A 25,453-nucleotide genomic window follows, 5' to 3' on the forward strand; every position below is an offset into this window, starting at 1 on the left:
CAGTTCCTGATGAATTCCCAGCTCAAAAGAATCACCCTGATAATTTCTGGGTCCTAAAAGCCTCAATTATTGGACAATATTGCATAGCTAGAGAAGGAAAAGAGTTCACTCACCCCGTAGGACGACTTAGTTGTCTGGGACAGAAACTGTGTAATGCTACCACAGAAGCAGTCACTTGATGGAGTTCAAATCAAACAGAGAGGAATCCATTTAGCAAATTCCCAAAGTTGCAAACCGTGTGGACCCACCCGGAGTCCCACCGGGACTGGACAGTCCCCACTGGATTATACTGGGTATGTGGGCATAGAGCTTATGCCAAATTACCTGACCAGTGGGCAGGTAGTTGTGTTATTGGCAATATTAAACCATCTTTCTTCTTACTTTCTATAAAAACAGGCAAACTCCTGGGCTTCCCGGTCTATGCTTCCCGTGAAAAGAGAAGCATAGCTATAGGAAATTGGAAAGATGATGAATGGCCCACTGAGAGAATCATACAATATTATACGCCTGTTACTTGGGCACAAGATGGCTCGTGGGGATACCGGACCCCCATTTACATGATCAACCAATTCATATGGTTACAAGCTGCCTTAGAAATAATCACTAAAAAAACCAGCAGAGCCTTGACTATTCTGGCCCAGCAAGAAACTCAGATGAGAAATGCTATCTATCAAAATAGATTGGCTCTCGACTACTTGCTAGCAGCTGAAGGAGGGGTCTGTGGGAAATTTAACCTTACTAATTGTTGTCTATAAATAGATGATCAAGGGCAAGTAGTTGAAGACATAGTTAGAGATACGACAAAACTGGCACATGTGCCCGTGCAAGTGTGGCATGGATTTGATCCTGGGGCCATGTTTGGAAAATGGTTCCCAGCGTTAGGAGGATTTAAAACTCTAATAATAGGAGTTATAATAATAATAATAGGAACCTGCCTACTGCTCTCTTGTTTGATACCTGCACTTCTTCAAATGATAAAAAGCTTCATCACTACCTTAGTTCACCAAAATGCTTCAGCACAAGGATACTATATAAATCACTATCAATCTGTCTTGCAAGAAGACATGGGTAGTGAAAATGAAAGTGAGAACTCCCACTAATAAAATGAGTGAGAGTCTCAAAAGGGGGGAATAAAGAAGGAGACCACCCCTCATATCGTCTTATGCCCAATTTCTGCCTCCAAAGAAAGAAGAAGTAAAATCTAAAAGGCAGAAATGAAATCCACAGGCAGACAGCCTGGTGCCACACCCTGGGCCTAGTAGTTAAAGATCGACCCCTGACCTAATTGGTTCTGTTATCTATAGATTACAGACACTGTATAGAAATGCACTGTGAAAATCCCTATCTTGTTTTGTTCCGATCTAATTACTGGTGCATGCAGCCCCCAGTCACATATCCACTGCTCACGACCCTCTGACACGCACCCACTTAGAGTTGTGAGCCTTAAAAGGGACAGGAATTGCTCACTCGGGGAGCTCAGCACTTGAGACAGGAGTCTTGCCAATGCCTCTGGCCAAATAAACCCCTTCCTTCTTTAACTTGGTGTCTGAGGAGTTTTGTCTATGGCTCGTCCTGCTACAGTAACATCAGGAAGTTACCCTAGTTGGTCTAAAAAGGGGTGGCATGAATAATCCACCTCTTGTTTAGCATATCATCAAGAAATAACCATAAAAATGGGCAACCAGCAGCCCTTGGGGTTGCTCAGTCTATGGAGTAGCCATTCTTTTATTCCTTCACTTTCTTAATAAACTTGCTTTTGCTTTGCACTGTGGACTCTCCCTGAATTCTTTCTTGTGTGAGATCCAAGAACACTCTTTTGGGGTCTAGGATCTGGACCTCTTTCCTGTGATAGTAACACCTAAATAATAATAACAAGACTAAAAACCATATGCAAACAGGAGGTAGTATGAGAAAGATTTCTGTAAAATACCTTCTGTTAAAAAACAAAACATGGCCTAAAGAACCAAGGGAAACTAGGATATGTTTTAATTTGAATAAAAATGAAAATATGATACTAAAATTTGTGGGCTAAAGCTAAAATATAATATACATAACACAAATAAATATAAAAAAAAATAAACTACTTTTTTTTTTTGAGACCGAGTCTCATTTTGTCTCCCAGGCTGGAGTGCAGTGGTGTGATCGTGGCTGACTGCAACCTCCGCCTCCCGGGTTCAAGCAGTTCTCCTGCTCAGCCTCTCAAGTAGCTGAGATTACAGGTGCGTGCCCCCATGCCTGGCAAATTTTTGTATTTCAAGTAGAGACAGGGTTTCACTAAGTTGGCCAGGCTGGTCTCAAACTCCTGATCTCAGGTGATCTGCCTGCCTCGGCCTCCCAAAGTGCTGGGATTACATGCATGAGCCACCGTGCCCGGCCATAAACTATATTTAAATAAACCAATGCTCAGAGGAAATTTAAAGCATTAACACTTAGAAAAAGAAGGAAGTTCTCAAATCAACCTTATCTTCCACTTTTTAAGAAATTAGAAAAGGAAGACCAAGGCCAGGTGAGGTGGCTCACGCCTATAATCCTGGCACTTTGGGAGGCCAAGATGGGTGGATCATCTAAGGCTGGGAGTTCGAGACCAGCCTGACCAACATGGAGAAACCCCATCTATACTAAAAATACAAAATTTGCTAGGCATGGTGGCGCATGCCCGTAATCCCAGCTACTTGAGGCAGAAGAATCGCTTGAACCCGGGAGGCGGAGGTTGCAGTGAGCCAAGATCACGCCAATGCACTCCAGCCTGGGCAATAAGAGTGAAACTCCATCTCAGAAAAAAAAACAAAAAAACAAAAACAAAAAAACAAACAAACAAAGTAGAAGACAGGTATATAAGAGCAGAAACCAATGACACACAAAACTGAAAAAACAGAAAAATCAACAAAACCAAAAGCTGATGTAGCTCAAGAGAGGCTAAAACAGAGAAGAAACAAATTACTAATATCAGAAATAAGAGAGGAGACATCACTATAAATTCTATAGATGTTAAAATAACTAACTATTAGAAACAATTCATGCCAGTACACTCAACAAGTTAGATGAAATGGTCAGACCTCTTAAAATACACAAACCATCAAAGAACCCATAAGAAGAAATAGATGAAATTCTACACAGAGGAGGGAACATTTCCCAATGTGTTCTATAAGGTCAATATCACTGTCACTGGACATAAAAAATAGACAAAAATGTTAAAGTAAAACTAAATTATAGACCAATATGAACATAGACATAAACTGAAAAGAAAATTTGCAGACTAACTCCACAATATATAAGAAGGCTAACACATAATGACCAAATGAAGTTTATTCCAGGAATTCAAGTCTGGTTTAGGATTTTAAAATCAACCAGTAGAATTCACTATATTAACAGATAAAAGGAAAAGACCACATAATCATGCTATTACATGCAGAAAAGAAGATCTATTCATGATAAAAACTCTCAGCAGACTAGAAATAGAAGTAACTTTCCTCACCTAGATGAGAGCATCTGTTAAAGGCCTACACCTAACACAATTGGTGGTAAAAGACTGAATGCTTTCCAACATCAAAAATAAGATAAAATGGCCAGGTGTGGTGGCTCAGGCCTGTCAAGGAAGTTAGGAGGCCAAGGCAGGTGGGTCACTTGAGTCTAGGGGTTCAAGACCACCCTAAGTAACATGGCAAAACCCTGCCTGTATTTAAAATATGTACAAAAATTAGCTAGGCATGGTGCCGTGCGCCTGTAGTCCCAGCTACTCAAGAGGCTGAGGTGGGAAGATTACTTGAGGCAGCAGGATCATTTGAGCCAGGAGGCAGAGACTGCAGTGAAGCAAGATCGTGTGCCACTGCACTCCAGCCTCAGTGACCAAGTGAGACCCTGTCTCAAAAAGAAAAAACTATAAACTTTGACCCTTACCTCACCCTATTTGCAAAAAAGGTAACTTAAAATAGATCAGAAACCTAACTATAAGATAAAACTATAAAACTTCTAGAGGCCAGGTGCAGTGGCTCACGCCTGTAATCCCAGCACTTTGGGAGGCCAAGGCGGGTGGATCACGAGGTGAGGAGATGGAGACCACCCTAGCTAATGCAGGGAAACCCTCTTTTTTTTTTTTTTTTTTTTTTTGAGACGGAGTCTCGCTCTGTTGCCCAGGCTGGAGTGCAGTGGCCGGATCTCAGCTCACTGCAAGCTCCGCCTCCCGGGTTCACGCCATTCTCCTGCCTCAGCCTCCTGAGTAGCTGGGACTACAGGCGCCCGCCACCTCGCCCGGCTAGATTTTGTATTTTTTAGTGGAGACGGGGTTTCACCATGTTAGCCAGGATGGTCTCGATCTCCTGACCTCGTGATCCGCCCGCCTCAGCCTCCCAAAGTGCTGGGACTACAGGCTTGAGCCACTGCGCCTGGCCCGGGAAACCCTGTTTCTACTAAAACATACAAAAAATTAGCCGGGCGTGGGGCACGCGCCTGTAGTCCCAGATACTTGGGAGGCTGAGGCAGGAGAATTGCTTGAACCCTGGGGGCAGAGGTTGCAGTGAGCCGTTATCATGCCACTGCACTCCAGCCTGGGTGACAGAGTGAGACTCTGTCTAAAAACAAACAAGCAAACAAAAAGAAAACTTCTAGAAAGAAACAGAAGAAAATCCTAGTGACTTCGAGTTTGGCAAAGATTTCCTAAATATGACATATAAAAAGAAGTATAAAAGAAAAAAAAATTGAACATATGAATTAAAAACTTTACTCTTCAAAAGATACTTTTACTAAAATAAAAAGCAGGCCAAATGATGGGAGAACAAATCTGCAAAACATACAGGAACACAGCACTTCTATCTGAATTACATAACAAGCTCTTAAACTGAGCAATAAGACAAACTGGACGACAGGGTTGAATGGACACTTCATAAACCATGATATTCAAATGGAAAACACATGAAAAGATGCTCAGCATTATTAATCATTAGGGAGCTGAAAATCAGAATCACAATGAGGTACTCCTACACATCCACTAGAATGGCTAAAATTAAAGAGGGTGAAGATAAAAAGTGTAGGCCAGGATGTGGAGCAATTGCACTTCTCACACACTGCTGGTGGAAATGTAAAAATCAACAGCTACTCTAGAAAATAGTTTGGCAGCTTCTTAAATAGTTAAACTATACCTATCATGCGTTCTAGTCATTATCCCACAAGGCATTTACTCAAGAAAAATGAAAGCATCTGTCCATACAAAGACTTGACTTGCACCTGAATCTTCATAGCAGATTTATTAATGATGGTTAAAAAACTAGAAACAACTCAAATGTCCATCAAATAGTGAATGAATTAAAAAACTTTAATATACTCATACAATAGAATATTACTTAGCACAAAAAAAGGCAAGTCACTGATACACGAATAAACATGGATAAATGTTTATTGCTAGTCAAACAAGCAACCCCAAACTAATAATAATAAAAAGATTTAAAAACATAGTTAACAGACTTTAATTAATTGACATATATGTAATTCTGAACCCACAGATACACAATTCTTTCAGGAGTACATCAAATATTTAAAACAGCTGACTATAGAGTAGTCCATAAAGCGAGTGTCAACACAATTCAAAGGACTGAAATCAGAGTGTGTTCTATTATAAAACAATTAAGCTGGAAATTAATTACAGAAAGATAACTAGAACATTCTCATGTATTTGTAAATTAAGAAACAGACTCATAAAGAGTCAATGGGTCAAGAAAACAATCACAAGGAGAACTAGAATTATTTTTTAAGTAAATGGGAAATGAGAACACAAATTATTAAAACTGGCTTTTCAGCTAATGCTGACCCTAGGGGGACATTTATAGCCTTTAATACCTATATTACAAGAAAGACTAAATATCAGTATAGTAATTCTCCATCTTTAGAGGAGAGAGAAAAATTGCAAATTAAACTCAAAGAAAGTAAAAATAAAACAGCTGAAATCAGTAACAAAGAAAACAAGCATACAATATACAAGACTCAAAAAAGGCAAAAGATGGTTCTTTGAAAAGACTAGTACATTAATGGCCTGAAAAGGAGAGAGAGAGAGAGGGAATATAAGAATATACAAATACCCAATATTAGGAATGAAAAGGAGGACATCATTACACAACCTATAGGTGTGTGCCAATATGGTAGCTGTTAGTCAGTTGAAGCTATTTAAAGTAAAATTTAAAGTATTTACAGGGCAACACAATTTAAAATCTAGTCTCTCAGTCATACTAGTCAAATTTAAAGTGCTCAAGAGCCGCATGCTGAGACACGAATAATACAAGGTGGTCGCTGAGAGAGGAATAATACAAAGTGATCACAGAATAGAAAATTTCAGGCAGCAGTTTCACATGACTAGCAAAAGGAATCTATTGAAATAGCTGCAGCTACGGACTGATAAGACCCTGAAAACCCAGGAGTAGACCAAGCTGGCTGAGACCAACTGGTCCCAACATGGCACTGGATTTGACCTAGGTTTCACCTAGAACCTCATTATATGCTCATTAACATACAAAAATCACACAGCTACCAGTATCATGACAGTTTCAGGAACATCCATATTTGGTGTAAAACTGGGTGACAGGCCAGGCGCAGCAGCTCACGTCTGTAATCCCAGCACTTTGGGAAGCCAAGGAAGGCGGATCATCTGAGGTCAGGAGTTTGAGACCAGCCTGGCCAACATGGTGAAACCCTGTCTCTACTAAAAATACAAAAAATTAGCTGGGCATGGTGGCACGCGCCTGTAATCCCAGCTATTCAGGAGGCTGAGACAGGAGAATCACTTGAACCCGGGAGGCGGAGGCTGCAGTGACCCGAGATCGTGCCACTTCACTCAAACCTGGGCAATAAGAGTGAAACTCCGTCTCAAAAAAACAGAAAAAAAACAAAAAAACTGGGTGACACTAGAGTTCTAAGAAATCTCTGCCCTTTTCCAGGAATCTTCATGAATATTCTACCCCTTGGTTAAAGAAACCCATAAAGACGGAAACCCCACATCCTATGTGCGACTCTCTCTTGAGGATGCTCGCACTCCCCTTTCTTGAGTATATACTTTCCCCTTTGCGATAAATCTCCATATTTTCACTATTTTCTGACTTATCCTTAATTCATTCTTGCAACAGTGTCAAGGGCGTGGACGCCAGCTGGGGTTGAGGTCCCACTGGCATTCAGGGATCTCCCCCAGCCCAACAGTATCAATACCATAGCAGACAGCACAGATACAGAACATTTCCATATCACAGAAAGTTCTATTGGACAGTACTACTATAAACATTAAATTAAAATAAGAAGACACTGTGATCAACTTTATACTAATTAGTTCCATAATTTAAACAAATTGACAACTTTCTGGGAAAAACACAACCTAAGCTAAACTGACTCAGGAAGAAATATAAAATCTGAATGATCATGTAAGTATTAAATAAATGAGAACCCAATTAAAAATCAACCCTCCAAGAAAGCCAAGATGGCGTTACCAGTGATTGCCTCTAAGTATTTATGGAAGAAATAACCTCAATCTTATGCAACTTTTCCAGGGAATAAAAACAAAAAACAAACAGAGATAGTCTTTTAAACAAATGGTGATGAAACAGTTGGATTATTGATAGGCAAAAACAAACCAGAAACAAAAAACCCCAAAGCCTTAACCTAAACCTCATATCTTAGAGAAATATAAGCCAAAGTGGATCATATAGTTTATGTAAGATAAAGAACTTACTAAATCTTTAGAAGAAAACACAGGAGAAACTCTTTGGGACCTATGGCATGGTTACAAAAGATCTTAGGTATGACCTAAAGGCACATTCTATAGAAGAAAAAAATACTAAAGTGGACTTTATCATAATTAAAAACTTGTTCTGCCAAAGGTCCTGTTAAGAAGATAAAAATACAAGTTACAAATAACTAGGAGAAAATATTTGTACATCAAAAATCTGATAAATGACCCACATCTAGAATATTTAAGGAATTCACAAACTTTAACATCAAAAAAGTAAACAACCCAATTAGAAAATAGGCAAAAGACATGAAGAAAGATTTCTTTAAAGAGAATATATAGATGGCAAATAAGCCATGAAAGATATTCAATGTGGTCAGTCATTAGGGAAATGGAAAATAAAACAAAGTGATATCACTACATGCCTGTTGGAAGAGCTAAAATAAAAAATAATGATGCCAAACATGGGTGAGAATGCAAAGAAACTGAATCTTTCACATATTGTTAGTAAAAATGTAAAATGGTACAGCCCCTTTGAAAAAGCTTGGCAGTTCCTTAGAATGTTAAACATAGAGCTACCATATGACCCAGTAACTCCACAATACCCAAGAGAAATAAACTCTTCAAACAAGAAATTTGTTTACAGCAGTTTTACTTGTAATTAGTAAAAACTGGAAACATGCTGGGCGTGGTAGTTCACACTTACAATCCCAGCACTTTGGGAGGGCGAGGTGGGCAGACCATTTGAGGCCAGGAGTTTGAGACCAGCCTGGCCAACATGGCGAAACCCTGTGTTAGATATGAGTTGTAAATTTCTTTGCAAAGAATATGTCAGTATGTTCAATTCTTTGCCTTCTACTTTTGAACTTAACTTCCTCATAAAGCAACCTTTTTCGATTACCTACTCCACCCTGACTCATTCTGACTATCTACTCCTCCCTAACTCATTCTGATCACCTGCTCCACCCTAACTCATTCAGATTACCTGCCACCTGCTCTGCCCTGGCTCCTGCCAAAGCACTTACCCCAAAGCACTCGCCCTGTCATTCTCTTTAAATTAGCCAATCGGAATTAGTTTAGCCTGTGCAGTCTAACCCTAGCCAATAGGGGAACAACACAGCAGCAGGGCCCAGGGATAAGAACCCCTTCCCCTCCATTGTCCAAGTGGGCGCTTCCTACCATTGCTCCATCTGTAAGGGTGCACCCTTCTATAGAAGTAACTTGCCTTGCTGAGAGTTAAAAAGAAAATTTTCTATTCGAATGTTATTCCTTTTGCAGCTCCGAAACTTTATACACAACACCCATCTCTACTAAAAAATAGAAAAATGAGCTGGGCATGATAACGTGAGCCTGTAGTCCCAGCTACTCAGGAGGCTGAGACAGGAGAATTGCTTGAACCCGGGAGGCAGAGGTTGCGGTGAGCTGAGAAAATCGTGCCACTGCACTCCAGCCTGGGTGACAGAGCAAGATTCTGTCTCAAAAAAGAAAAAAAAAAAAAAAAAACCCAACCTGGAAGCAATGAAAATATTCTTAAATGGAGAAATAATTACATGAACTGTAGTACAGGCATACAATGGAATATTCAGCAATAAAAAGAAATCTACTGATACACTCAAACATTTGGATGAATCTCAAGGGCATTATGCTAACTATAAAAGTCAATCTCAAGAGGTCACATATTATTCCATTTAGATCCTCAAAATGACATTAGATCCTCAATATCATTAGATCCTCAAAATGACAAAACTCTAGAGAATTGGTTGTCAGAGGTTAAGGAGGGTGAGTGGATAATGGATGTGTAAACCAAAAATAAAATCTGAAGCCCCCCAAACCAAATTTATGGACCTCCACTGAGGTCCAAGTGATCCCAAAGAAAACCTGAAAAACTAGGTCGGGCGATGATGGGAAGGGAGGTTAGATATGCCTCATTACACCCTCCTCCCTTTGGAGTTTAGGCACAACTGACCAAAAATTAACATTAAAATAGAGATCATAAGACTGACAAAACAGATTCTTTGTAGCAATAGGATACCAAATTCCAATCTGTGGTATAGCATCACAAGACAGGTAACAGTCCTTAAAGGAAATCAAAGTATTTTGTCCCCAAATACATTTATTTGATACATTGTGGAGTGGCCCTACAAAGCGATCTCTTGTGGGGAAAATTTGTATTCTGCAGAGAATCTCCTTCCCTTACTAGGTCTTTTCCAGATATATTTTTGGAGAATATGACACCTTTTAAGGTCTGATAAGAGACAGTAGCCCACATCACTGCACTCCACTCCAGCCTAGGTGACAGAATGAGACCATGTCTCAAAAAAAAAAAAAAGAGACATTTGCCATCTATTCTCTCTGAAGCCTGTTACTTAGAGGCTTCATCTGCATAACAAGAACCCTGGCTTCTACAAGGCCCCTTATCTTAACTCAAGCATTTCTTTATATTGACTTCAATTCTCCAGACAAAGCTTAATGCTTTCAATCAATTCCTAATCAGGAAATCTTTGACTTGGAAGCCCCTACTTTGAAATGTCCTGACATTCTGAGCTAAACAATGTATACCTTATATGTATTGATTTATGCCTTTGCCTGTAACTTTTGTCTCCCTAAAATGTATAAAACCAAGTTGTAACTCAACTACCTTGGGCACACCTGCGGACCTCCTGAGGCTGTGTCATGGGCCATGGTTACTAACATTTGGCTCAGAATAAACCTCTTTAAATATTTTACAGAGCTTGGCTTTTTTCATCAACAGGTGTGATTATAAAGGAGAAGTATGAGTGACATTTTTGTGGCAATGAAATAGTTCTAAATCTTGTTGGAGAAGTGGTTAATAAATCTATAGGTGATGAAATGACATACATCTATAAACAGCCAATGTACCAAAGTCAATTTCCTGGTTTTGATATTGCACTATAGTTACATAAGATGTAACCATTAGGAAAAACTGGGTGACAGGTACAGAGGAACTCTGTACTGTCTTGGAAACTTCCCGTCAATCTATAATTTTATTTATTTTAAAATAAAAACTTGATTAAAAATTCATATTTTATAAGTCCAGCATGTAACTGACACCACACCTGACAAAAATATTATAAGAAAAGAAAATCACAGGTGAATCTCTCTCATAAACATAAAAGCAAAAATCCTAAAAATATAGCAAATCAAATCAAATAATAAAGAATAGTATTTCATAGGACCAAAGTGGGTTCATTCCAGAAAAACAAAGTGATTTAATACCAGAAAATCAATCCGTATACTTTATCTCATTCACAAAATAAAGGTGAAAAATCACACAATCATCTTAATAGATGCAAAAATAAATATTTGATAACACTTAACAGTATTCATTTGCAATAAATAAAAAATTTTTAGCAAAACTAGAAAGAAAACTTCTTAACTTGATTTTTTAAAAATCTAGACTGCTGTAGCCCTAGCACTTTGGGAGGTCGAGGCGGGCGGATCACGAGGTCAGGAGATTGAGACCATCCTGGCTAACGTGGGGAAACCCCATCTCTACTAAAAATACAGAAAATTAGCTGGGCTTGGCAGCGGGTGCCTGTAGTCCCAGTTACTCGGGAGGCTGAGGCAGGAGAATGGCATGAACCCATTCAACCCGGGAGGCAGAGCTTGCAGTGAGCCGAGATCAAACCACTGCACTCCAGCCTGGGGGACAGAGCGAGACTCTGCCTCAAAAAAAAAAAAAAAAAAACAACAAAAAAACAACAAAAAAAAAACCCCATACTGATGTGGACAAAATCAGAAGAGTAAGAAACTCCCAATTCCACCTCTCCACAAAAGCAACAACAACAACAAAAAAGCCAAAACTATATAATCGACTTTTTCTGAACTCCGGAAATTAACAAAAGGCTTGCAGCACTATGAGTAAGGTATATTTAAGAAAACCAGCTAGAGCCTGTAATCCCAACACTTTGGGAGGCTGAGATGGGAGGACCGCTTGAGCCCAACAGTTGGAGACCAGCCTAGGTAATGTAGGGAGACCCCATCTCTAGAAAAAAATTATAAAATGAGCCAGGCCTGGTGTCACATGCCTGTAGTCCCAGCTACTTCGGAGGCTGCGGTGGGAGGATTGCTTGAGCCTGGGAGTTCAAGGCTGCAGTGAGCTATAGTGGCGCCACAGCACTCCAGCCTTGGCAACAGAGCAAGACCTCATATCAAAAAAGAGAAAGAAAGAGAGAAAAGACAGAACAAAAGACAGACAGAAAGACAGACATCTGATTTTTGATCAGAACAGTAACTTTATGGCACATTAATTTACTCTAGTCCAACCCACTGTTCCTGGGTGATCACAACCTGTGAACATCACAACCCGTATTACTAGTACTAGAAGATGCAGAATGAACTAACTTGCAAAGAATGGAAATTATTTGTTCTGTCCTGTTTGGTACCTCCCTGGAAGACAGGTTTAAAAGGCTTGTCTTTATTTTCCCTAACTTAAAACTAGCCTTATGCTAAAGCTGCTTCCCTGGGGGCATTTGTTAAAAAAATTTACAGAATATTGTCTTTGTATGTTGCATGAAGCTATTAAAACAGTTGGGGCAAACAACAGGTAAACCAAAAAGTTTGAGAGGAAAGGCTGAGGCATGAAATGTTGACATTCCTGGGAACCTAGAAGGCCGTGTGCATGTTCAAGGCTGCACACATACTCAGGAAAGATCTGAGAAGGAGCTAAACTCTCACCTGCTGCTGACATTAAGGCTATGTGGAAGCAAAAAACAAAACAAAACAAAGTGTTAAGGCAGAATTGTAAACCAATACAGAACCCAAAGCAAAGACGGAAAGAATTTTTGCTTCCAGGCATTTATGAAAATCTCTTCCCAATTATTAGCTGATTACCCAGCTAACGTAACAGACTTCAGTGGCTACACATAACAAAAAATAGAGACTTCATAGAATTAGTTCAGAAAACTCACTAAAAAACAAACAACTACAATAAGCCCAACACCACAAGTCCTTTAAAAAGTAGATATCTGATTTCCATAATTGCTAATTTATAACATTTAAAATGTCCAATTTTCATTATTATTATTATTATTATTTTTGAGACAGAGTCTCACCCTGTCACCCAGGCTGGAGTGCAGTGGCGTGATCTCTTCTCACTGCAACCTCCGCCTCCCGGGTTCAGACGCTTCTTGTGGTTAAGCCTCCTGAGGAGCTGTGCACCACCACACCCAGCTAATTTTGTATTTTTAGTAGAGATAGGGTTTCACCATGTTGGACAAGCTGGTCTCAAGCTCCTGGCCTCAAGTGATCCTCCTGCCTCAGCTTCCCAAAGTGCTGGGATTACAGATGTGAGTCACCATGCCCAGCCAAAATGTCCAATTTTCAACAACGAAAACTTACAGACTAAAGAAATGAGACAGTATGGCAGACATAAAGGAAAAAAATAGAAACTGTGCCTGAGGAAGACCAGACAATTAACTTTCTAGACAAAATGTTAAATCATCTTTTTTTTTTTTTTGAGACGGAGTCTCACTCTGTTGCCCAGGGTGGAGTGCAGTGGTGTGACCTCAGCTCACTGCAACCTCCACTTCCTGGGTTCAAGTTATTCTCCTGCCTCAAGCTCTCAAGTAGCTGGGATTACAGGTGCCCACCACCATGCTCGGCTAATTTTCTGTGTGTTTTTAGTAGAGACAGGGTTATGTCAGCCAGGCTGGTCTCAAACTCCTGACCTCAGGTGATCCGCCTGCGCTGGCCTCCCAAAGTGCTGTGATTACAGGCGTGAGCCACTGTGTCAGGCCAATCATATATTTTAAATATGTTCAATGAGCTAAAGGAAGCCATGTCTAAAGAATTAAATGAAAGCATGGGAACAATGGCATACCAAATTCAGAATATCAACAGATTAAGTATTTTAAAAGGCAAAATAGAAATTCTGGAGTTGAAAAGTGTAATAACTGAGATAAAAAATTCTCTAGAGGGGCTCAACAGCAGGTATGAGCAGGAAATGAAAGAATCAGCAAACTTGAGGATATGTGCATTGAAATAATCTGGAACAGAAAAAAAAAGGAATAAAGGAAAAATGAATAAATCTTCAGAAACATCATTAAACATATCAATATATGAACAATGGAAGTGCCAGAAGGTGGTGGGGAGTAGTGGGAGAAAGAGGAGAGAGCGGGTAAGAAATATTTCAGCTAGGCGCAGTGGCTCTCGCCTGTAATCCCAGCACTTTGGGAGGCCGAGGCAGGTGGATCCCGAGGTCAGGAGATCGAGACCACGGTGAAACTCCGTCTCTACTAAAAATACAAAGAAAGCAGTTGGGTGTGGTGGCGGGCACCTGCAGTCCCAGCTACTCGGGAGGCTGAGGCAGGAGAATGGTGTGAACCCAGGAGGCGGAACTTGCAGTGAGCTGAGATCACACCACTGCACTCCAGCCTAGGTGACAGAGTGAGACTCCGTCTCAAAAAAAAAATAAAAAAATAAAAATAAATAAAAAATAAAGAAATATTTCAAGAAATAATGGTCTAAACTTTCCAAAATTTGAAGCTCAATGAACTCCAATCAGGATAAATTCAAATGGACCAAAGGGAGGAAACCACCCTTCATATTGTCTTATGCCCAGTTTCTGCCTCCAAAGAAAGAAGAAGTAAAATCTAAAAGGTAGAAATGAAATCCACATGCCCTGGGCCTGGTAGTTAAAGATCAATTCTTGACCTAATCGGTTATGTTATCTATAGATTACAGACATTGTATGGAAAAGCACTGTGAAAATCCCTGTCCTATTCTGCTCTCTTCTAATTACCAGTGCATGCAGCCCCCAGTCACATACCCTCTGCTTGCTCAATCGATCATGACCCTCTCATGCAGACCCCCTTAGAGTTGTAAGCCCTTAAAAGGGACAGGAATTGCTCACTCATGTAGTTCGGTTTTTGGAGACGTGAGCCTGCCGATGCTCCCAGCTGAATAAAGCCCTTTCCTTCTACAACTCGGTGTCTGAGGTGTTCTTGTCTGCAGCTCTTCCTGCTACAGACTCATATTAAGGAACATCATAATCAAACCATCAAAGCTAAAGAGAGGACAATACTGAAAGCCCCAAAGAAGTAACTCATGATTACGAGGAATCTTCAATAAGATTAACAGCTGATTTCTAATCCGAAACGATGAAGGCCAGCAGGTAATAGCATTATGTAATCAAAAGTGGTGAAAAAAAAATTCTACCAAGAATTAATATATCTGGAAAAAAACTATCCTTCAAAATGAAGCATAAATCTAGATATTCTCAGTAAAATAAAAAGTGACAGAGTTCACTGCTAGCACTCCTGCCCTACAACAAATGCAGAAGGGTGTCCTTAGGGATGAAATAAAATAACACTGGACAGTAACTCAACTCCCTATGGAAAAATAAATGCCGAGAAAGGTATAAACATAGGTAAGCGGAAAAGACACTATAAAGACATTTTTGGCTTGTAATTCCTTTTCTTTTTAAAAATCTAATTCAAAAGACAACTGCATAAAGCAATAACTACAAATCTAGGTTGATGAGAACATAATATATAAAGATTTAATCTGTGGCAATAATAAATAATAAGAACAGGCATAAAGGGAAGTGGAACAGGGGCAAAGTTTTTGTACTTTTTAAAGTTTGCATTAATTCTAAGTAGACTGCTCTAAATTAAGATGTTAATTGTAATCCCTAGAGAAACCACAAAACTATGTTCACACGGACTTGTATTAGAATGTTCATAGCAGCTGTAACATAGCCAAAAGACCCAGAATCTAATTAAATGTCCATTAGCTGAGTAACAAATAAATAGTATGTGACATATTCACACATTATTATTCAGTCACAAAAAAAAATGAAGGCCAGGCACAGCAGCTCACTCTTGCAATCCCAGCAATTTGGGAGGCTGAAGAGGGAGGATCACTTGAGGCCAGGAGTCCAAGCCCAGCCTGGGCAACATAGTGAGACCCCATCCATACAAAAAAATAAATTAGCCAGGCTTGGTGGCACACACGTGTGGTCCTAGCTACTCGAGAGGCTGAGGCAAGAGGACTGTTTGCATCCAGGAGATTTAAGTTGCAGTGAGCTATGATCATGATTATGCCACTGCGACCCGGCAGCCTGGGCAACAAAGCAAACACAGTAAGACCTTGTCTGTTAAAAAAAAAAAAAGAGAGAGAGAGAGAGAGAGATGAGGTACAAAGTATTGTTATACGCTATGATAGGAATAAGCCGTGAGAACATTATGCCAAATTAAAGGAGCAAAACATAAAAGGCTACATATTGTATAATTCCAATTATATAAAGTGTCCAGAATAGACGAATCCAGAGATAGAAAGTTGGTTAGTGGTTGCCAGAAGAGGGGAGATCAGAGAATTGCTAACTGCTAATAATATGGTTTTATTTTCTGATGCAATGAAAATGTTCTAGCATCAGACAGTGGTAATGGTTGCACAACCTAAATAAACTAAAAACCACTTAAGTGCCTGTGCATTTTCAAATGGTGAATTTTATGTTCTGTCAAGTACATTTCAACAAGAATGTTATAAAAAGCCTATAGCATACATCATATTTAATAGTAACAAGATAAAAATGTTTTTGTTTTGTTTTTGTTTTATTTTTTGTGTGTGTGAGGGAGTCTTGCTCTGTCACCCAGGCTCAAGTGCAGTGGTGTGATCTTGGCTCACTACAACCTCTGCCTCCCAGGTTCAAGTGATTCTTTTGCCTCAGCCTCCCGAGTAGCTGGGATTACAGGCATGTACCACCACAGACGGCTAATTTTTTTATTTGTAGTAGAGACGGGCTTTCACTACGTTGGCCAGGCTGGTTTTGAACTCCTGACCTCAGGTGATCCACCCACCTCAGCTTCCCAAAGTGCTGGGATTATAGGCTTGAGCCACCACGCCTAGCGATAAAAGTTTTTTTTTTTTTTGAGACAATGGAGTACAGTGGTGTGATCAGAGCTCACTGTAGCCTCAAACTCCTGGACTCAACGAATCCTCGTGCCCCAGCCTCCCAACTTGCTGAGACCACAGTTGTACACCACCAAGCCTGGCTAATTCATTTATTTTGTAGAGATGGGGTCTTGCTAGGTTGCCCTGGCTGGTTTTGAAGTCCTGACCTCAAACAATCCTCCCACCTCGGCCTCCCAAAGTGTTAGGATTACAGGCATGAGCCATCACAACCAGCCACAAGTTAAATAAACAATTTCAATGATGAAATAAAGATTTTCAGTGATGAAAGCTTTCTTTGAGATTGGGAATAAAACAAGGATACTTGTTATCACCACTTCTATATTGTATTGGAGATTCTAATCAATACGAATAAGAAAAAATGTATAATATACAGAGAAACCATTAGAATTAAAAAATAAGCCAGGTGCTGTGGCTCACGCCTGTAATCCCAAAACTTTGGGAGGCTGAGGCAGGCGGATCACTTGAGGTCATAAGTTCAGACCAGTCTGGCCTACATGGCAAAACCCCATCTCTACTACAAATACAAAAATTAGCTGGGTGTAGTGGCAGGCACCTGTAATCCCAGCTACTCAAGCGGCTGAGGCAGGAGAATCACTTGAACTTGGGAGGCGGAGGTTGCAGCGAGGTGAGATCGTGCCGCTGCACTTCAGCCTGGGTGACAGAGTGAGACTCTGTCTCAAAAAAATAAATAAATAAAATTTAGCAAGGTTATTAGGTACAAGATTGTTGGACAAAAATCAGTTTTAGTTCTATATACTAAATATAATTAGAAAGTGAAATTTGAGACACAATGCCACTTACAATAATCATTTAAAAACACAAAATAAATCTAATAAAAAAGATCTCATATGTACAAAAAGCTGCAACGCATTATTGAAAAAATGTTATTTATTTATTTATTTTGAGACAGAGTCTTGCTCTGTCGCCCACACTGGAGTGCAGCAGCATGATCTCTGCTCACTGTCATCTCCACTTCCTGGGTTCAAGAGATTCTCCTACCTCAGGCTCCTGAGTAGTTGGGATTACAGGTGCATGTCACCACACCTGGCTAATTTTTGTATTTTCTGGTGGAGATGGGGTTTCACCATGTTGCCCAGGCTGGTCTGGAACTCTTAACTCCAAGTGACCTGCCCGCCTCAGCCTCCCAGAGTGCTAAGATTACAGGTGTGAGCCACTGTGCCCAGCCTGAAAAAACTTCAAAAGATCTAAACTAGTGGATCTATTTATGGGTTTTAGAGTTAATACAATTTGAATGTCAATTTCTCCACAACTGATACATATATAATTGTTATCCCAATTACATATCTCAGCTGAATAATTTGTGGAAAACAAGCTACATTAAACATTTATATGAAAATGTAAAATGGCAATCTTGAAGAAGGAAAACAAAATTGGAAAATTACTGTACTGGATACCTATCATGAAGCTACAGTGATTAAGACTGTGTGGTAGTAGCACAAGAATGAACAAGTAGATAAATGGAACTAAGCAGAACATCTGGAAACAGACCTACACAGTTAAGGGCACTTGGATTATGATTAAAGTGACCTTTGTAGCCGGGCGCGGTGGCTCAAGCCTGTAATCCCAGCACTTTGGGAGGCCGAGACGGGCGGATCATGAGGTCAGGAGATCGAGACCATCCTGGGTAACACAGTGAAACCCCGTCTCTACTAAAAATACAAAAACTTAGCCGGGCGAGGTGGCAGGCGCCTATAGTCCCAGCTACTTGGGAGGCTGAGGCAGGAGAATGGCGTGAACCCGGGAGGCGGAGCTTGCAGTGAGCTGAGATCCGGCCACTGCACTCCAGCCTGGGTGACAGAGCTAGACTCCGTCTCAAAAAAAAAAAAAAAAAAAAAAAAAAAAAAAAAAAAAAAAAAAAAAAAAAAATATATATATATATATATATACACACACACACACACACACACACACACACACACACACACGAACACAGAAAACACCAAATAAGGAAAAGGCAGACTGATTAACATAATGAGTAAGTTCTAGTCATCAAATGACAACACTAAGAGCAAAAAAACACCAAGCAGAATGGGAGAAAATATGTGCAAAACGCTTATTTCTGAAATACAGAAAGCACTCTTTATAATCCAGTCTCAAAAGCAAAAAGTCAACACAATTAAAGAAAGATTTGGAAAGGCACTTCACAGAGTAAGATATCAGTATCCAATAACCATAAGAAAAGGTGTTCCGTCTTATTCATTAAAGGATATGCCACTTAGACCAAAATTAGGTATCACCACATACTTACCAGAATGGTTAAAATATGAAAGACTTGACCAAGTATTGGCAAAAATATAGAGTAACTGGAATACTCATATCCTGCTGCTAAAATATAAATTGACACAAACTTTTGGAAAACACAGCTGACCCTTGAACAATATGGAGGCTGGACGCCAACCCTTGGGCAGTTGAAAACCTAAGTATAACTTTTGGCTCCCCAAAAACTTAACTACTAACAGCCTACTGTTGACTGGAACCTTTAATAATAATATAGACAATAAATTAACACATATTTTGCATGCTTATGTACTGCATTCTTACAATAAACTAGAGAACACAAAATCTTAAGGAAAACACATTTTTAGTAATGTACTGTATTTATCAATACCCTAAATTCATGTTGTTGTCTGTCTGAAATGGCAGCCAACAGCAGGTGCAGACCTCACTCTACTGTACTTATAAAACAATTCAACTTTTTCTTGTAATGTCATGACTTTTCTCTGGTTCTCGAGAGCAGTCCTAGCATCACTAGTGATACTTTCCATAGGCCCGATGGTGTTATTCAAGGTTTACAGGATTTTACTAAACATGATAAAAAACACATAAGAACTAAGATAGATCACATTTTCTATGCTATGCAATTTACTGGAGAGACAAACTGCTCACACAGAGATGATTAGCATCATGGGGAGGTTTAAGCCAATACTTGCAACACGTGAGCCTACTGCAACAGCAACAGGAGGTGTTTTAAATTATTATAGTAGTATAGTAGGTACACTGTGTGCTACAGTTTATTTTACACAGTTATGATTTAGTATTGCATATTTACATTTGTCTACATTACCCTCATCTGCAAATGGTGCCATGTACGGTAAGTATTTGTGTACATTTTGATAAGTTTTAACTTTTTATGACAGATTTATATATATCTTATGGTAATAAGTGATAAAATACACTAGTATCTATATATATTTTATGCATGACATGCCTAACTTTTTCTTAATTTTTTCAATATTTCTAGGCTACGTGGTTTGAGATTTGAAAAATTACCCAAAATCGTCTAAAAATTTTCCAAAATATTTTTTGGAAAAAAATCCATATATAAGTGGACCCAAGCAGTTTAAGCCTATGTTTTTCAAGGATCAACTGTATTTACTGAAGTTGAGCTTTGACCCTGCAACTAACTTCAAAAATTGAAATTTACACATATACGTACTAAAAGGCATGCACAAGACTGTTCACAGAGAAATTATTCATTATAGCCCCAAACTGAAAACACTACATTTCTCCAACAAAAATAAATTGTGCTATATTTATAAAGTATTATACAGCAATGAAAATAAATTACTGCTATATGCAATTATTAATAAATCTCACAAATATACTGATGAATAAATCTCACAAATACATTGAATAGAGGAAATCATACACAAAGGACTACATATGAAATGATGCTATTTATAAACTAACAAGCAGGGAAAACTACTCTGAAGTCAGGAACGTCATCATCTTCGTGGAAGAAAAGAAATAGTGAGTGGCAGAAAGCATGGTTTCTGGATTCTAGTCATTGATCTACGCAATGGTTAACTTGCGTCACCTGTGATAGTTCGCTGAGCTGCATCTCTATACACGCATACCTCAGAGATATTCCAAGTTCAGGTCCAGGCTACCACAATAAAGTTAATACTGTAAAAAAATAGGCCGGGTGCGGTGGCTCAAGCCTGTAATCCCAGCACTTTGGGAGGCCGAGACGGGCGGATCACGAGGCCAGGAGATCGAGACCATCCTGGCTAACACAGTGAAACCCCGTCTCTACTAAAAAAATACAAAAAACGAGCCGGGCGAGGTGGCGGGCGCCTGTAGTCCCAGCTACTCGGGAGGCTGAGGCAGGAGAATGACGTAAACCCGGGAGGCGGAGCTTGCAGTGAGCTAAGATCCGGCCACTGTACTCCAGCCCAGGCGACAGAGTGAGACTCCGTCTCAAAAAAAAAAAAAAAAAAAAAAAAAAAAAAGAGCCACACAAATTTTTTGGTTTCCCAGTACTTATAAATGTTATGTTTACAAGTCAGGCGCAGTAGCTCACACCTATAATCCCAGCACTTTAGGAGGCCGAGGTGGGCGGATCACTTGAGGCCAGGAGTTTGAGACCAGCTTGGCCAACACGGTGAAACCCCATTTCTACCGAAATTACAAAAATCAGCAGGGCGTGATTGCACTTGCCTATAATCTCAGCTTCTCAGGAGGCTGAGACATAAGAATCTCTTGAACCCAGGAGGCAGAGGCTGCAGTGAGCCAAGATCATGCCACTTGCACTCTAGCCTGGATGACACAGAGAGACTGTCTCAAAAAAAAAAATTAAAAAAATTTTTAAAGCTATGTTTACATTATAGCTTAGTTTAAGTGTGTGATAGCATTATGTCCAAAAAACAATGTACATACTTAATTTAAAAAATATTTTATTGTTAAAAAGTATTAACAACCATCTGAGTCTTTCAATAAATCATAATCTTTCTGTTGGTAGAGGGTCTTGCCTCCATGTTAGTGGCTGCTGACTCACTGGGGTGGTGGCTGGTAAAGGTTGGGGTGTCTATGACAATTTCCTAAAATAAGACAATAATGAAGTTTGATGCATTAACTCTTCCTTTCACAAAAGATTTCTCTGAGGCATGTGATGCTGCTTGATAGCATTTTACCCTCTCCAACCCTGCTAGTTCCTTTATCAGTGAAGCTTATAGAATATTCTCAATCCTTTGTTGTCATTTCAACAACTTTCACAGCATCTTCACCAGGAAGAGATTCCATCTCAAGAACACTTTCTTTGTTCACCCATAAGAAACAACTCCTTATCTCTTCAAGTTTGACCATGAGATTGCAGCAATTCAGTCACATCTTCAGGCTCCACTTCTAATTCTAGCTCTCTTGCTATTGACACTGTATCTGCAGTTATTTCCTCCAACGAAATCTTGAACCCGTCAAAGTCATCCACAAGGATTAGAATAAACTTCTTCTAATCTCCTGTTAATGTTGATATTTTGACCTCCTCCCATCAATCATGAATTGCATGATTTATAATGGCATCTAGAATGGTAAATCCTTCCCAGAAAGTTTTCAATTTACTTTGCCCAGATCCATCAGAGGAATCACTCTCTATGGCAACTACAGCCTCATCAAATATATGTCTTAAATAATAAAACTGAAATTGGAAGGGCTCCTTGATTCATAGGCTGCAGAATGGCTGTTGTGGTAGTGGGCATATAGATAATGCTCATCTCCTTGCATATCTCCCTTAGTGTTCTTGGGTGACTAGGTACACTGTCGATCAGCAGTAATATTTTGAAAAAAATATTTTTTTTTAGCAATAGGTCTCAACAGCGGGCTTCAGTAAACCATGCCGTAAACAGATGTGCTGTCGTCCAGGCTTTATTGTTCCATGTATAGAGCACAGATAGAATGGATTTAGCACAATTCTTAAGTACCCTAGGATTTTCAGAATGATAAATGAGCACTGGCTTCAACTTAAAGTTACCAGTTGCATTAGTCCCTAACAAGAAAGTCAGCCTGTCTTTTGAAGCTTTGAAGCCAGGCATCAACTTCTTCCCCTCTCTAGCCATGAAAGTCCCAGATGGCATCTTTTTCCAGTAGAAAGCTGTTTCATTACGTTGAAAAATCTGTTGGCTGGTGTAGCCACCTTCATCAATGATCTTGGCTAGATCCTCTGGATATCTTGCTGCAGCTTCTCCATCAGCACTTGCTGCTGCACACTGCACTTTTATGTTATGGAGACAGCTGCTTTCCTTAAGCCTAATGAACTAACCTCTGCTAGCTTCCAACTTTTCTTCTGCAGCTTCCTCACTTATCTTGGCCTTCTTAGAATGAAGAGAGATAGGGCATTGCTCTGGATTAGGCTTTGGCTCAAGGGAATGTTGTGGCTGATTTGATCTTCTATCCAGACCACTCAAACTTTCTCCATATCAGCAATAAGGTTGTTTTGCTTGCTTATCTTTGATGTATTCACTGGAATAGCACTTTTAATTTCCTTCAAGAATGTGCCCTTTGCATGTGCAACTTAGCTAACTGTTTGGTGCAAGAAGCCTAGCTTTTGGCCTGTCTTGGCTTTCAACCATGCCTTCCTCACCAAGTTTAACCATTTTTATGTAAAGTGACACACATGCAACTCTGCCTTTCACTTGAACACCTGGAAGCCACGGTAGGGTTATTAATTGACCTAATTTCAATACTGCTGTGTCTTAGGGAGTAGGGAGACCAGAGGAGACAGAAAGAGACTAGAGAATGATTGATTAGTGGAGCAGGCAGAATATACATAATATTTACCAATTAAGTTTGCTGACTTGTACGGGTGCACTTCACGGTACCCCAAATAATTATAATAGAAACGTCAGAGGTCGCTTATCAGAGATCACCATACCAGATGTTAAAATAATGAAAAGTTTGAAATACCACAAGAATTACCAAAATGTTATATAGAGACACAAAGGAGATGCTTTTGGAAAAATGGTGCCTGTAAACTTGCTCAACTCATAGCTGCCACAAACCCTCAATTTGTTAAAAAAAAAAAAAAAAAAAAAAAAAAAAAAAAAACCCCGCCGGGCACAGTGGCTCACGCCTGTAATCCCAGCACTTTGGGAGGCCAAGGTGGGCAGATCATGAGGTCAGGAGATCGAGACCATCCTGGCTAACACAGTGAAACCTCATCTCTACTAAAAACACAAAAAATTAGCTGGGCGTGGTGGCGGGCGCCTGTAGCCCCAGCTACTTGGGAGGTTGAGGCAGGAGAATAGCATGAACCCGGGAGGCGGAGCTTGCAGTGAGCTGAGATCGCACCACTGCACTCCAGCCTGGGTGACAGAGCGAGACTCCTCTCAAAAACAAAACAAAACAACAGTATTTGTGAAGTGCAATAAAACAAAGCACTATATTGTGAGCTAATCCTGTATTTTAACCCTATATTTTATGTGCTTTTCTATAAATGTTTTACTCAAAACAAGTTTTATAAAGTTTATTTACCTGTTTTTTCTGTGTTCGGTTCCTGTTTTCCAACCAATCATCCATTTGTTCCTCAATTTCTTCTATGGAAGTTCCATGATCATAAGACTGAATATATGTACTTTCTAAAGGTGTGTATACAGGAAATTCAGGTTTGGGTTTTTTAACTTTCTTCTGTTCTAAAAAATGTTTAAAAGAACCAATTATTGAGATTTTTAAAGAATAAAATTAATTTCTAACATTTTATTCATAGTCCATATCCTGAAAGAAAATATCACAATATAATTGTTCTGTTATAAATAATTAGCTATAAGTATTATTGTACATAAACCATTGCACTGTTTCTAAACAAAACTCAGAGCTGCTACTATTGTGGAGACGATCATGAGATAGCCATCATATCAATTTGCATTGATACAAACACCTTTGTTTTCAAAGTACTTTTCACAAAATATTTCATTTTGGCACAATAAAAAGAGCTTCAATTTAATGTTGTAATCCTAACTTTACCATGCAATAGTTAAATAATACTGGGCAAATAACTTAACACTTAGAACAGCATCAACTTTCTCATCTATAAAAAAAACTGGCTCTCACTAAATGGTATACATTTATTTTTCAATATTTTACAAAGGTGAAATATGATCTGGCAACAGTAGTTATGAACAGATGGCAATCCATTGGGCTCCTTATTAAATCCCATTTTGGGCCTGGGAGCAGTAACTCACAACTGTAATCCCAGCACTTTGGGAGGCCAAGGCAGATGCATCACTGGAGGCCAGGATTTTGAGACCAGCCTGGGCAAAATGGCAAAACGCTTCTTCTACTAAAAATGCAAAATTAGCTGGGTGTGGTGGCACATGCATGTAATTCCAACTACTTGGGAAGCTGAGGCATGAGAATCACTTGAGCCCAGGAGGTGGTGGGTGGGGTTAGCCGAGATCACACCACTGCATTCCAGCCTGGGTGACAGAGTGAGATTCTGTCACACACACACACACACACACACACACACACACACACACCATTTTAATTGGAGACTTGACACTGAGAAGCAACTCTATTCTTAATTACTATAGTCAAACTCAAACAGCCTTATAAGAGTATTTTCACCACCCTGTGTGTATGTGTGTATATGCATGTACTAAACTGCCAATGTAACAAAATCAATATATACTGGCATAGGAATAGATGAATTCCTACAAGAGAATAGAGAATCTGTAAATACCAATGCTTGTTGACTTATTATGGGATTACATCCTGATAAACTTACCATATATTGAAAACATCCTTAATTTGAAAATGCATTTAATAAAACTAACATCATGGCTTAGTCTAGCCTACCTTAAGTGTACTCAGAACATTTACATTACCTTACAGTTGGGCAAAATAACACAGTGACACAGTACACCGTAGGGGATCAGTTTTAACCCTCATGATCATATGGCTAAGTGGACACTGCAGTCTGCTGCTGTTACACAGCATTATGAGGGAGTATCCTACCGCATATTGCCAGTCCAGTAAAAGATTCAAAATTCAAAGTACAGTATTGTTTTTGCACTATCATAAAGT

The 25,453-nt window shown here is 39.5% G+C and overlaps 2 protein-coding genes across 2 annotated transcripts in view; one reads left to right on the plus strand and one right to left on the minus strand.

The window, feature by feature from the left end:
• The window catches only part of DNAJC1 (DnaJ heat shock protein family (Hsp40) member C1), a 248,270-nt gene that overhangs the window by 103,944 nt on the left and 118,873 nt on the right, over window positions 1-25,453 (minus strand). The window contains exon 8 of the mRNA XM_050804054.1: window positions 23,903-24,060. Within this exon, the coding sequence (XP_050660011.1) occupies window positions 23,903-24,060 (158 nt within the window). The remainder of the gene's footprint in view (window positions 1-23,902; window positions 24,061-25,453) is intronic.
• Window positions 1-25,453, plus strand: part of COMMD3 (COMM domain containing 3) — a 459,390-nt gene that overhangs the window by 8,268 nt on the left and 425,669 nt on the right. The gene's annotated exons all lie outside the window — the stretch shown is intronic.

Source organism: Macaca thibetana, chromosome 9, assembly GCF_024542745.1.
Source record: "Macaca thibetana thibetana isolate TM-01 chromosome 9, ASM2454274v1, whole genome shotgun sequence".
In the NCBI taxonomy this organism is placed as follows: Eukaryota; Metazoa; Chordata; class Mammalia; order Primates; family Cercopithecidae; genus Macaca; species Macaca thibetana.